Source organism: Magallana gigas, chromosome 3 (assembly GCF_963853765.1).
Source record: "Magallana gigas chromosome 3, xbMagGiga1.1, whole genome shotgun sequence".
Taxonomy (NCBI): domain Eukaryota; kingdom Metazoa; phylum Mollusca; class Bivalvia; order Ostreida; family Ostreidae; genus Magallana; species Magallana gigas.
Window position 1 is genome coordinate 45,815,819 of NC_088855.1, and position 15,766 is coordinate 45,831,584.

The window sequence follows — 15,766 nt, forward strand, 5'->3', positions numbered from 1 at the left end:
ATCGGTCGTGTGCAGTACGAACCGGGTGAGGGAATGTTGGCGTAAAGGGTATAAGGTGTAGGCGCGCTGTGGGCCGTAGGGTAATAACGAAGGGTAGGTTTGCCGTATTCCCAAAGGTCCACCAGTATACAGTTCCAGAGAAGTAAACCAAGTGATGAAGGATTCCGTATTTATTGGCCGAGATTCAGCGATGGCAACATTAAAACATTTTAACAGACGGACATTTTACAAACAAGTCGGATATGGCCAGTAGTGGCCTCCGGACTCAAGACTCTGGGTGAGTCGGACGTGGCCGAGGCTGGCCGCCGTATTCCAGACTGCCGATTGACAATTGTACATAATTATTTATAAGAATCTGAACAATAAGTATAAATTGACAGGTGATGACATAAGTAAGCTGAGTGAAAGGTTCACAGATATAAAATAATTAAATAAACTCAATGAGTCTTTGATGTCCAAGACATGTAAAGCTGATAATTGCACATTGTTGTTTTAAGAGATTAACAGTCCTTGAGACGTGGCACTCTGTCTCTTTGAAATCACATATAGAGTCCGAAAAGTGTCAATCACAAAATAAACTTGTAACTTAGTAAGAAATAAATTGTGAGAAAATATTACGAAACAGATGTTGAATTTTTAAAGTAAAGTCCAAAATAAAGTTATAATTAAACAGTGAATTTTGCACGGTGATAGTTGTTTCATGAGGCTGGTTCCAACAACAAGAGAATAAGCTCAAGGTTGGCCCAGAATTAGTCATGTACGGGAAAGAGCGCCCCGTAATAAACATCTTATTTCAAAATTGTAAAATACTTCAAACATTGCTTCGGGTACCTGTCTCACTACATGTAACAACATGTTGTGTTAAAAATTTTATTTATATATTTCTTATTTCGAAAAAAAGCTCTCTCTCTCTCTCTCTCTCTCTCTCTCTCTCTCTCTCTCTCTTGTGATAAATCAATAAGTAAAAATTTATTGTAAAAAGTAACAAACAATATATTTTTATTTTTATTTTTAACGAACGTTTTCAGTTGAAGCAATTCGTGACAATTTCAGAACTCTAATATATTTTCAATATTGCCTCGGGCACCTGCTCATGGCATGCATTAAACTCATGTGTGTATATCTTGTATATTCTGTGTTAGTTCCAGTGTTTTTCTGATCGTTAGCAAATAAAATTGTCTTTTATCTACCTACTCATATATAGCAAGATATCTGTGCGTAGAACGTAAATCGCCACGACTTCTCCTGTTATAAATATAGATCTTTCTTTCAAGATTTGAAAAAAAAAACCAGTGTCTCAGATTTATCGCAAGTTGGCCTGGCGAAAATTTCGACTTTAAAATTTTGTAATTGTAATTTGTAAGAAATTGTAGTGTAAATCGGGACAATGTGACAGGGCCTAAGAATGGTTTTCGTAAAGGCAACAATTTATTCAAAGCATCGTAGGAATCTTTGCAAAAATACACGTTTATAATTCTTTAAATGCGTGATTAGCGACCAATGAAGAAAGACAGATTTAGAATGTTGTAATGTTATACATTGTATTTGCCTTTAAGATTTCGAGTTAACGTGATTATACCTGACATGCGGTAAACGGCACATCTTAATTATGCGCTTACAAGTTTAAAAACTGTCATGATATTTTAATTTCTTTCAAGTCACAAAGTTCTAATAGGTCAAAACCCATGGTCAGTCATGGTGTGTAACAGTAAATTTCAGTTTCATTCAAAACTTTTTACCCTGTGCATGCTTCTTTTTATAGGTATGTCTCTTTTGAATATAATTTAAGATGAAACACCTTTGACGAATACAAATGCATCCATTCCAAATATGTAATATCCACATGTACACAATGGCATGCAGTTAAACACCCAAAAGTATATAGTTAATTGGGGTTTTCACAACTTGGTTGCAAAACATGTAAAATAACAGCCATGTTTGGTATCAGATACCAGATTTAGTTGCAAAATATGTTTATAATATGGTTTATATGATAGGTTGTTGGTACATGTATCATAGAAAGATTATGTAGCTCGAAAAACAAACTGTATCACAAAATATTTCTATCTTTAGAATAGATATTGATAGAGGTTGTCACAACCACTTTCAGTACTTAATTTACATACTAGTATAGCAAAAAACATGTAGGACCCCCCTCCCGAAAAAAAATGATATTCTCAACGAATTAGCTCCTATTATTTTTCTACAGGGAGTATATAGGAGGCCGGTTACATTAATCAAATCACAAATTAGCTATTACTGTACTTGATATATCGTTTTTAAATTTTGAATAAAGTTGATATATATTGCTGATGATGATTGTAGGGTCATTTCATATCCTGATGTTTTATACATTGCATAGCGATACATCAGAAGTGCGAAGACAATGACCGTGAATGAATCCCAAAATCAGTGTACGTCGTTGCAAATTTTAGGAAAAGTTAATCTGTATTTTATCAATGCCGTGAAGCATATAATTCAGACCCACCGCTGTGGGAATTATCTCTCATGAGAATAGTGATAAAATGCGATCTGCAAGCTTACAGAAAAGTCGGCCAAATTGTTTTGGAGGAAGTATACAGTGAAGTGGAACAGCGATAAAGGTATCTGTTTAAAACTTTATGTTGTTCTTTCAGAATACCTCGCATAATAGAAAACATTTAAAACTTGAAATAAGGGAATCCACCCCATTCATACATGTATATTTTTATTTTATATTAAACTGTCATTATGCAATGTACATGAACTCGAGGGCTTGATTTTGTTTCAACAAAAACATGGCCCATTATTCAAAGTTTGAGAATTCAAATCCGTGTTTTTATTAATAAATTATTATAAATTAAATTTATTTAAAATATACTTATAATTTTTTAGATATACCAGTCCTTGTTAATCTAAACAGTGACATTCAAAATCTACTTTTAAATTTATATATGCACCGTGGTTATCCCACCAAAAGCACCCAATCACCTCGGATAAGAATTTTGAGGATAAGCGAAAATGGGTTTTCAATTAATTCTAGACACCCACTTGCACACATTCAACGTGAAAGTTGTAGATGTATTGATAAGCACCGTGGGGAGGGGGAGGGGGGTGCGTAGTATTCCTTTTACTTTCAGTTTCGTTTTTTATATGTTAATTTTTTTTTTTAAAATGTCTGCTGGGTGCCCATCCCCCTCCCCCACAGTGCCTTATTGAAACAAAAACACCGATGTAGCTTGATATTTGTGTACAAAAAGCGTAACTGAATATTATCTAAAATACTTCTCACCCTTGTTCCCGCTTTAAGGTTATTACTATACATGTACATGTATGTGCGCACTTGTTAAAACAGCGGATGTTAAATTCGAAGGAACTTTAAATTGAAACTCGAACTAGAACAAAACCGTTGTCAGTTTGATTAAAAGCTTGCAGGTAAATTATTTTAAAGCGCTCGTTAGAAAATATAATAAATCTTACATCATAAACAAATAAATATTTCTAAGCGTTGTTTACGCTTTCGGAATAACGCTTTATAAGATCTAAACGGCTGCAAAAATGTAACCGCTCCCCCACTTATTTTGTAAATGACGAACGGTATCTATTTATATATGTCTACCCTCTGTACTATTGATTTTATAGTATAGAGGGTAAAGATACATAAATAGATATCACTCTTCATTTACAAAATTAGCTGGGGAGCGCCTATGCAGCCGTTTAGTTTTCAAAGCTGTAAAAATACTTCGATATGGCAGCTATTTTCTTCAGCTTTCAATACACAAAGAATGAAGGATATTATTCTAGAAAAAAACCTGTTAATATATCTATTATTTGAGATATGAGGAAAAAGCTGGAGATAGTGTGTATACCCTTATATAATAAACGAAAAAAATACAAGTCCACGATGATATGAATAATTTTGAATAATTTTAAAGTAAGATAATAAACAACCGGCCGCGGAAATTCAAATCATCATACATTTAAATACAATTTGATACATCGATCCATCATACACAACGCACATTAATTTGTTGCAGTTTCAAATAAATAATTATGCTTAGAATTTCGAATAGTTTTAATCAAATGATTCTTCGTATGTTTGTCAACTTGTATAGAGCCCCATCCAACCCCCCCCCCCCCCCCAATATCGATTTGCCACAAATCTTTGAAAATAAGTGTTTTCAACAGAAAAAAAGTTAATAAGCAATTAAAAAATCAAGTCATGTGAAATTATTAAATCTTATATTCTGATTGTGTTCTAAAAGATTTCTTTTCCTCAGATACAAATACAAACTATCCACTATTATAGTCAATTTTTATCTTAATTATTCATCAGGTACATGTAGCTGAATAAACAATGGATTGGTTTGAAGTGGGGAACACATGTTACTTCGGATAAAATGCGACCCAGCCTTTGTGTATCAGGACCAGTTATAAAGACTATATGTTGAACACCTACATGTTTATCAGACGCGGAATATTCATGAGATACTGACTGTTACTTCGGATAAAATGAGACCCAACCGTTGTGTATCAGGACTAATATGTTGAACACCTACATGTATATCAGACACGGAATATTCATGAGATACTGACTGGATGTGTTGGAAGGATTTATTGGCAACAACTTTCGTGAAAACATATCAGCGCGTCAGGGTGGATATTTTTCGAGGAATTTGAATAGGAAGACAATATAAGTTTATATAGGCATCTAACGTTACTCTCGAGAGATCTTATTCTATACGCTATATATTTTCCCGAGTGTCGCAAAAAAGTACGATTGTGAAAGCTTGGCGTGTAGGTCTTTAAATCCTCACAGGAACCAATGTACCCGAAATGCCAGAAATTACATAAAGGCTTCCTAGCTAAATTTTGATTAATAATGCGATCATCCCTCCAAATTATCGTTAAACAGAATACGTAGCTTTTTAGCGATTAAAGAAAATAAATAAATACTACACTTATTCAAAGTATAGTTAAAGCATTCCAAAACAGTCTTTGATAAGACGACCAGTGTAAATAAGTTGACTGTCCGCATTGTCATGAGACTGCATGAAAGAATTGCAGCAAAGTCATTTTTTGTTTATTTTTAATGCTTCGACTTTGTAAAGATGTCGTCTTGTGTTGGGGGAAATTTACCCCCGAAGAATTGCAACACACACATTTTTTTGTTTATTATTGTCCTAAAATTTGTAAAGATGTCGTCTTATATTGGGGGAAATTTACCCCCAAAGCAATTACAACACAATCATTCTCTGTTTGTTTTTATCGCTTCGACTTTCTAAAGATGTCGTCTTGTGTTGGAGGAAATTTACTCCAAAGATTTGTAAGACAGAAACTTTTTTAAGGCTTTGACTTTGTAAAGATGTCGTCTTGTGTTGGAGGAAATTTACTCCAAAGAATTGTAACACGGACATTTTTTAAGGCTCTGACTTTGTAAAGATGCGGTCTTGTGTTGGAGGAAATTTACTCCAAAGAATTATAACACGGACATTTTTTAAGGCTCTGACTTTGTAAAGATGCGGTCTTGTGTTGGAGGAAATTTACTCCAAAGAATTGTAAGGCTTTAACTTTGTAAAGATGCGTCTTGTGTTGGAGGAAATTTACTCCAAAGAATTGTAACACGGACATTTTTTAAGGCTCTGACTTTGTAAAGATGCGGTCTTGTGTTGGAGGAAATTTACTCCAAAGAATTATAACACGGACATTTTTTAAGGCTCTGACTTTGTAAAGATGCGGTCTTGTGTTGGAGGAAATTTACTCCAAAGAATTGTAAGGCTTTAACTTTGTAAAGATGCGTCTTGTGTTGGAGGAAATTTACTCTAAAGAATTGTAACACAGAAACTTTTTAAGGCTTTGACTTTGTAAAGATGCGGTCTTGTGTTGGAGGAAATTTACTCCAAAGAATTGTAACACGGACATTTTTTAAGGCTCTGACTTTGTAAAGATGCGTCTTGTGCTGGAAAGAATTGTAACACGGACATTTTTTTAAGGCTCTGACTTTGTAAAGATGCGGTTTTGTGTTGGAGGAAATTTACGCCAAAGAATTGAAACACAGTCATTTTTAGGATTTTAATTTACGGCTTTGACTTTGTAAAGATGCGTCTTGTGTTGGAGGAAATTTACTCCAAAGAATTTAAACACAGATGTAAAGATCTTTGTAAAGATGCGGTCTTGTGTTGGAGGAATTTTCTCCAAAGAAATTTAACACAGAATTTTTTTTAAGGCTTTGACTTTGTAAAGATGCGGTCTTGTATTGGAGGAAATTTACTCCAAAGAATTGTAACACGGACATTTTTTTAAGGCTCTGACTTTGTAAAGATGCGGTCTTGTGTTGGAGGAAATTTACTCCAAAGAATTGAAACACGGTCATTTTTTAGGATTTTAATTTACGGCTTTGACTTTGTAAAGATGCGTCTTGTGTTGGAGGAAATTTACTCCAAAGAATTGTAACACAGAACTTTTTTTGTAAGGCATTGTCTTTGTAAAGATGCGTCTTGTGTTGGAGGATATTTACTCCAAGGAATTGTAACACAGTCATTTTTTTGTTTATCATTAAGTCTTCAAATTTGTAGGGTTGATGTCTTGTGTTGGAGGAAATTTACCCCAATGAATTTCAACACAGTTATTTTCTGTTTATTTGTAAACTTAAGGCTTTGAGATCGTATAGATGTCGTGTTGTGGGAAATTTACCCCAAAGATATTGCAACACAGTCACTTTCTGTATATCTATATCGCGTCGACTTTGTATTGATGTCGTCTTGTTCTGGGAGAAATTTACCCCCAAAGAATTGCAACAGATATGCATGCCTGTATAGATTTTAAGGTTGAAAATTTGTAAAGACGATGTTTCATCTTGGGGGTAAATTTGCCCGAACAGTGTAACATATAATCCATTGTCGAACTTTACTCAGATTAATCGCTTGCATAAACTGCATTGTATTTGGGGGTAAATTTACTTTGTAAAAAACGATTAGATTTTTTTCTTGAAAATAACAATTTATTGTAAATAGAATTTAAATATATTCTGTATAATTTTTAGGATATGTCAAAGCTTCACTTTCATCAGTAACTGTTTTTGCATTTGTCTTTGACTGTTTATTCTCCTAATATCCCCCTTAAAAATTCTTAATTTCATATTATATATACAGAGAAGCTTGGTTAGTTTTTGGGGGTAAATTTCTATTCTGAAGAGTTTCTTGATTTCTTGTTAGGTGTTATGATGTGTTATGCGGAAAATAAAGCTTAAACTGTCTTGATTTGCTTATATTTGTGCTTTTATGTGGTAAAACGTTCAAAACAGACAAAAAGATTTTCTGTTTTTATTTTGGAACGCGTTATGTATGCAATGACAGCTGTTAATCTCCTATCATTAAAGTTTAAATTACCCTCGTGTAAATTTTTATTCCAAATCAACTTCTTCGCTAACAAAATAAGTATGTCATAATTGTAATCGAGATGTTGAATAATTTCTCTAAAGTCGGAAGTACCATGTCAAAATAACGACGGCAGACATTTTCTACGATACGTGGCATCTACGTGGAGATTCCTCCGATACCAACCTCCGCTTTTAAGATTTCATCGATTCAATTCAATTCAATTTATTTCCCTCAAACCGTCAACGGTACATGAGGTACATATATATAAATATTTACAAATGTAGGTATAGAGTCAGAGGTACATGTACAGTAAAAATTAGAGAAACAATATGAGAAAAAAGTCCAAATGTTCAAGGAGGACAGACTGATTCAAAAAATTTAAGTTTTAAAGTAGACGATAATTCACAAAATTTAAAAGTGTTTGGTCTTTCACAAAATCTAGGTTCCAAGTATTTTTGTCTAATACATGAAAGAGCATTACAGAGGAATGCCTAACCATCTACCTGCAGCTTCTACAGGGAGTCGTTGATTCGACATTCGAAATTTAACAAGTATTTTTCGAAGTTTTAGTGGTAATTTTTCATATCCAAAAGTTAATTTGAAAGTTTTATATATATGACCTTTTGAAAAATTTTGCAATTTCTGGACAAACTGGTCTTTAAGCTATTTCTTGACAGCATTTGTAATCCAATTAACATTTACAATACATTGTTCATTCCAAATGTTTGAAAACCTACACTTATCAAAAATAGAATGTATACAATCAATCCATGGGTTCTTAAAAATTTCATTATTACATTGAATCAACAAGTATTTATAAGGTATATAAACAATTTTATTTTCTGGTCCGGTGAACAATTTTGCCCAGTTTGAAACCATTCTAGTATAGATATTAACAGACAACGGAAACCTTCCGATTTCTCCATAAACCATGTATGATGGGGTACAACTTTTTAAATTCAGTATATGTTTCAAAAATTTCAAATGAATACATTCTATATTTTTATGTTTTCAAAGCCCCATACTTCACATCCGTATAATAATACCGGTATTACTACTTTATCAAAAAGGTCTAACTGACAATCGACAGGTAAATTGAATTGCCTTATTTTCCTGATGACCCCAATATGGGGTCGAACATGCTCCCTTTGAGGTTGGTTTGTAATTAAGTGGAAAGTCAGAGGTAAAAGAATATCTCAAATCGACTTTCAAATTTCCCAGAACTTGTTATTTAGAGCGAATATCATGATTTGTTGATATACTGATGCTATGTTGATAAAAACGAACCGGAATAGATGGTGTGATGTCATAGATTAAAGTTCAATGGCAGCTCCCACAGCGGCGGGAAATTTTAATTAAGCGATCTATTTTCTTGATTTATTCATTGTTCCGGGGGTTTTTTTTAATGAAAATAAATACGATTTACAATTATAGTAGATGAAAAGTAATTGATTTATAGTACAACATATTTTTAGTTTCCTTCCCCTTTAAAAAGATATAGAAAATTAACAACTCGCGTGTTAAAGGTTTATGTAAGTTTGGTTAAATTAATAGATTTTTATGCCCTTAAAAGAAAATGGATGGGGCATATAGTGGTACCCTTTTCCGCCATTTACTTTACATTCATTAACCTGGCAATAGTTGCACACATTCAACTAAAATTTACTATGGATACATCGTAGAGATACGCAGGTCAAGTTCGAATTTGTCTAAGTTTGATGATATTTTAGTTACATATACATGCATGATTCTTGGACTTCCAAATATAATAAAGGGGTTGTATATATATTAAGTTGAAATGGCATTACAGGTTTAATCAGAAATTACAAATATAAGAAATTTTCAGTTTTTGCTCTCGAACTCTTGATAGGATGGATATATAAAGTTTAATTTGCATATACAGGTACATGTATTTTACTAGAAAACAGACCAGGTTCGAATTTGGTCCAGGTTCAATGATTTTTGGGAGTTGATTTGAATCAACTCTCCTATGCAGTTACTCTGGCAAACCGAAAATAAAACAGTGTTGGGTCTAAGCACAAATCATCACCGCTGACAAGACTTAGATCTTGAAAATAATAGATAAATTCGGTGTACTGTATGCTGTACCATTGTTTTTCAAGGAAACGTATTTATAAATACCTTGAAAATAGTCAGATTTTATATAGTACGAACAATTTAATTGTTTTGTTTTATTGTAATTGTACGTATTCCTACGCCAGAGTTCAATATAGTCTCCTTCAACCAGACGCTCGGCTGTATCCGTAAATCTCCGACAAGCAAAGAGTCTCTCTTTGTAGTCGGAGATTAACGGAGACAGCCGAGCGTCTGATTTAACGAGACTAGAGTTCAATATTGCTTGGATCCAGACGTGTACAATTTTAGAAACATTTCGATGACTGAAACACAGTTTGATGGAATTAATTCTATCTTTAAATATTACACAACATGATTCTCGAAATTTATTGTCAAAAAAGTTCGAGAATTTATATTATAAATATGTGCTTAATTCAAATACAGATTAGAAACTACTTGCCAGGCAAAATAAGATATCGTTGATTTTAAAATTGATAATAATCAATAAAATCAACTCCCGACAGTACTTCAGTACTTTGATTTTGCCTGTTATGTAAAACCTTAATATGACACTTAAATTTTTTTTTCTACTTTTGTTGTTATCGGTGTTTTATTTCACGTACACAGGCGTCTCGAATCAAAGACTCGTGTCGTGATGATCGATCCAATCGAGATCCAAACGGTGTTCCATCTGGAAAATCTTATCTATTCTTAAGAAAGTTTTTCGATAAGTTTTGATTTGTCAATCGTAGTGTTTGTGACAGATTGCATGACATCTGCAAGAGCTAATGCTGTATTTCCACTGTCGCACGTTCTGTTATGAGTATCACGCTTGAAAATTCGTATCGATGGTGGATCTCCTCTCAAATGTTGTAACAATTTCACTCCCCATTTAAATATGATAACATAAGAACTGGAAATACTTTTCCAGAGCAGAGCCAAGCTAATATGCGATATTTTAAAACTCTTACTAGTACTATTAAGTTTACCACAGAATAATCAGACACCAATCATGGTTTTATTATAGATTGTTTTTAATGAATTCATAATGAAAGGGTATCACTTAAAAAGCGTAAAATAGGTATAGAAAATGACCATTTTCATATTAGATAGGCTTTCTTTTACTTCCTTATAATTGCTTTGTCTTTTGAAGGTCCGTATGCTAATTAACGCCAGCGCAAGTGATCCCAAAAATGGACCAGATGAACTCCTAGCAGTGCGCATGACCATAAGCAACGCTATTGTAGACCCTTGGATATATATCATTCTCAGAAAAGAAAATCTAGTGAAAATGTCCAAGTTGGTTCAAAGAGTTAGAAACAGTGACCACCTACCAACTATATTTATCACCAGAGAATCAAAAGCTACAAGAGCATGCGGAGTTTCGAATCCATCCACACCCCCGACATGTTCTACACAGTTATAACATTACTAAATATGTAGAAATTACCTACATCTTGTTTAGCATGATGATGTTTTTACGGTGAAATTGATTAATGACGCATCATGTTCATGTGGACCTCTTTTTCGTGGAAAAGAAACCTTTTTTTAGATTCATATCTGCATCGTATTTATTATATTGCATCATGTAACAACGTTGTAAGACTTAGAAAACCGTGTATATTATTTTAAGAATTTAGCATTGCCATTCTGATGCACAAACTCTCTAGTCCGCTTTTGTACATGAATAGAAATCCCAACCAAATCTTTGCGGTTATCTCAAAATATTTCCCATAAAGTGAGACAAAATTAGTTTTGTTAAATGAACTTTTAAAATAGAATCTTTGATATATCAATCTAAAAGACATTGTTAAGCTGGAAATCTTTCATAACGGAGCTCACTAAGGGTTGCATAACGAAAAGTTGTATCGTTTTTAATAGAAAACTCGTGGGTTCAATTGATTTTCATTCAATCATGAAAAAATATCTAAAACCAGACTTAGATTCTAAGTTCATTAAGCCACATTCGCTATGTTCACGTTTGATATTGTATTTCTTATTACAAATATGAAAAAGTAATTATACATCGTTTTAATGTTTTTTATTCGTCCATACATCCGATATTCTTTTTTATGTCCATGAATTAATAATAAAATTCATATAAACGTGAGTTTGTTATTTATTTTTATACAACAATGAGTCACAAATTTTTTTAATGATTACTGTCTAAATAATAAGGATGATTAATTTGTCCTTTTATATGGCAATCCTATAACTGTTAGAAAGTAAGATAAAACGAATATTGCAAAGACAACATTTTTCAAAGCTTTGTAAAGCTTTTCGATACCTAATGGCTTACTAAGTTTTTATGCCCTCCTCCCCCCCCTTTCGGTCGGTCGGTCCACCAACTGTTTCCGTTCATTTTCTTCGCATAGGCTGAACATGTTTCTACCTGGGGATCAATAACTAATATTGAAGTTAAAATTAATAACTATAATTGATTCAAATTAAACGTTTATACTCCACATCAACCCCCCCCCCCCCTGAATCAAACGTGGTTCTAAAGATTCAGTCTTCTTACATTCTTATATGTGTACAGTAGAAAAATTTAAATCATTTCTTGATTGCTCTTTTTCTTCCAATGCACATTAACATTTTGGAAATTGCTAAATTTAATTTTTAAGATAAACAAAATGTTATATGCATGTGTATTCGCCTATTTTGGAGCAATTGTGAAGTCTCCTAAACAAAGCAAGGTCATCATTAATTAGGCTAGGAATTACCCACTTGGGTCAAACACTACTGGCGTGCGACCAGTTCTCGCCAAGTACCATTTCTGGCCAATGCATTGTTACGGCGTTTTTTCGCATATAATTATGTGGTGATAAAATGACGTAACAATGCACTGGCGAGAAATGGTACTTGGCGAGAACTGGTCGCACATATGAATTGTATTGTATTGTTTATTAGTCAACAGCTGTACAGCTCATAGACATATACAATTAATATACACATGTTATAATACATATACTGGTCACTTGAAAAAGGCAAGTTTATACATGAAGTTTTCTGATTACAAAAGCATTTTTAATATACTTACCTAAATTGCACAAATCCTTTACATTTTGTGTTGACAATAATAGAATTAATTTAAAGACAGAGGATTTAATATAATAAAACTTCTTAAGGAATTTTTCTCGTAAGTTACAGTAATAGGGACATTTCAATATAAAATGATATTCATCTTCTATATCTAAAGTACATAGAGGACATAAACGTCTTTGTAATGGAACATTGTTATATCTGCCAGTTTCGATGGTAAGACAATGTGATGATAATCTTAATTTACATATAAGTTTCTTATATTGTAAAGGAATTCTTTTTGTTAGATATGACTGCAAGGTACAATGATCAACTAAATATCTATAGATTGTACATTTGGAAGAGGCATTTATGTCAGCTAGTAGAGACTGTTTAAAATTATCAAAAATACGTTGCTTGGCGATCGTTAAAATAATTTCTGGCTTTTCAAAAAATTGGTTTTCCCATAAGTTCATTAGCCCAATACTTGTTAACATGTTCTTGATCTCTGTAGCCCAGTTTTTACATTTGTTTTTACCTAAAGTTTCATTATACATATTAACATAGCATGAATTCAAAATGAAATTTTTTGATGATAAAAGTTTCATCCAGTATCTTAAAATACGTATTTTTCTGATACATTGCAGAGGCATTCTGCCCAATTCACAATAAATAACTGCATAAGATGTGCCCCTTTTAACATTAAGTATGTTTTTACAATAATTAAGATGAATTTTTTCTATATCTGGGGCAGAATGAAAGCCCCAGACTTCACAACCGTAGTAAGCAATGCTTCCTACATAAGTGTCAAAAAGGGACAAAAGCGTAGTAAAATTAAGACTCATATTACAACATTTCCTTTTAAGTGCAAAAAGCGCATTCATACATTGTAATGACAATTGTTTTTTGCGTAACATGAAATTTGCCATTGTAATTCAACAAAAGTCCTAGATAACAAAAACTGTTCACTACTTCAATTTGTTCACACTTATAAAACCACACATCTTCTGTTCGCAAAATTCCCCCATTTCTGAATTAGATAGAATACTTTATTATTTCCAGTTCTAGAATTTCAGGATGTCTCCAAGGGGGCCTAACCTACTGTAAAGCGATAAAATATGGCGCACTACAAATTTTAGCGCCTTTGGTGCAACTGCCTCTGAGCGCTAAAATTAATAGTGCGCCAACAATTTTCCATATGTATTAAATTTCTTCAAGTTGCAAAACAATAACGTCAGTCCGTTTTAAAGGCTATATAGAAGTGTTCATTTAAATATCAGATGCTGTCGGTTCTGTTTGTTTAAACAATTACACAGGTAAACGGTATGGGTTATCGGGTATAAGTGCCTAAACATGGATTAATTAATTCAGTTTTAATTGCTTTTTAATATCTCTCATTAGCACCTTGAAAATTGGGCTTCTCCCCATGCCACTTCCATTTAGCGCCTTGAGGTGAAACTGTGATTAAGCGTGGCGATCGTTAACGCTGACAATACATGATTGATCATAATTTCTTTGATCTCTGATTAGTGGATATAAAGATAACAAGACGATACCTATTTTTTGTGTTTTTTTAATGTAAAATTACTGTGAAAAAGATTCTCTCATGGTGATCGAAACTCATGGCAAATGTAGCATTCGATTTCACTTTTAGTTTCGGGACTCTTCTAGTGTTATCCAAGTCGACACGTTAAATTCAAAGTCCGATAACTCAAACTTGTTTACCAACAAAAGTTAAACATCATCGCCAATAAATGAAGTTTTCTACTGACGATTTACACAAAAATAAGTGTATTGTTCTCAACGACAGTTTACCGTGCATGCGAGATAGAAATCAAAGTCGTTGTGTTCATGTGCTTGAGTGAACACACAACTAAATTTTGGGCGTGATCGTTTATCAAACAACAACATTTTTTGTATTCTAGATGCATGCGCTAAAATATAATTGCGCTAATTTACTGGCACTTGCGTTTTTCTCGTTTTACAGTATATTATATTGTTATACTTTCATGTTAAATACTGAAATCTGATTGGTTAAGACGCAGTTAATAATATTTTCTATTACCCTCAGCGTTAGCAACGCACTTAGCAACGGGTAACATTAAAAAATGTTACATGCGCGAAAATTATGCGCGTACGGTTCGCTGTAGAATTCACGTTATTCCTATATAAAAGCAGTAAAATGTTCTTAAAAATTAAGACATTCAGTATAACAAAATAAATAGTGCCTGTTTGGGAGGATAACAGTTGAAATTGCGGAGGTTGACAATGGTTTTCTCGGGGTGTCAATTTCAACTGTTACCCTCCCAAACAGGCACTATTTATATAATACCATTTGATGCCCAATGACACAATTCAAAGAGCAAGAATAAATAGGATTTAGGGATGGGGATCTCAAAAGTTATCAAAAAATATAGTGTATCATCATTTCCTATTTCAAAAGGGAGGTGGTTTAAAGACAACACCTGGGGGCTGGGGGTCATGTACTTTACACCATTTGATGCATCATAATGACATTAGAAGATATTTTGCATTTTCCTGTTTCATGGGGCCAGAACAATCCCATAGGGGCATGGCCTATGGGATTTGATGCATTATAATAAATTAAGACAGGAAGACCCCTTTCTACCTATTATATCTATACTTATTAATTAAGGTATTTTGCAAATAAACTACAAAATACCTGTACCAGAGTACTTGATTACACGTTTGGTATTTCAACACATTTGTGATGATGTCCGTAAGGTATAACTGAATTTTATCTGATAAGTTATTATTGTGAAATTAATCAAAATCAAAAACCTACTTTCATTTTTGATAAACAAACCAGAAATAGCAAAAATGAGTAAGGAGGTTGACACGCTTTGGCGGATCAAAGTCTCGATCAAACTAAATACTTACAATGAAGTAATATTGGATGATTACGTAAAGAGTGAATATATTTACTGTGAGCCTATAAATTTAGAGAATACATAGAAGTTAACATTTGACGAATGTTGAATAAATAAAATGAGTCAATAAAATGAGTCAATTCGTTTCTTTAGTGGGTGATTTTAGTTTTGAAACTCATTCGCTTGCGAAGCATGATCTCTGGTGAGAGAATGGGATAGAACCTTCCAGAACGGTGTAACCAAGAACGCGGATTGACTAATTAACGAAAAGTGTAGGACAAGTTCACCATGCATCGCGGGCAGATACCTTGGATCGATGAATACAAAAAGTTAATAAAATGGAACAATTATTGCGACTTTAGTTTTAATGGAGGGAACATTCTAGAGCGGGGTGCAAAAAAACGGGTTGATTAATTGACA

The 15,766-nt window shown here is 33.3% G+C and overlaps 1 protein-coding gene and 1 long non-coding RNA gene across 2 annotated transcripts in view; both read left to right on the forward strand.

Moving 5' to 3' along the window:
• The window catches only part of LOC117680732 (prostaglandin E2 receptor EP4 subtype), a 44,095-nt gene extending 32,587 nt beyond the window's left edge, over positions 1 to 11,508 (forward strand). Inside the window, exon 2 of the mRNA XM_034443130.2 lies at positions 10,588 to 11,508. Coding sequence (XP_034299021.2) covers positions 10,588 to 10,860 — 273 coding nt within the window. The 3' untranslated portion in view covers positions 10,861 to 11,508. The remainder of the gene's footprint in view (positions 1 to 10,587) is intronic.
• On the forward strand, positions 1,578 to 7,223 carry LOC117686139 (uncharacterized). Its single transcript, XR_010712277.1, has 3 exons — positions 1,578 to 2,603; positions 4,316 to 5,909; positions 5,973 to 7,223. It is a non-coding gene; the product is annotated as an uncharacterized lncRNA (long non-coding RNA).
• Positions 11,509 to 15,766: the final 4,258 nt, after the last annotated feature.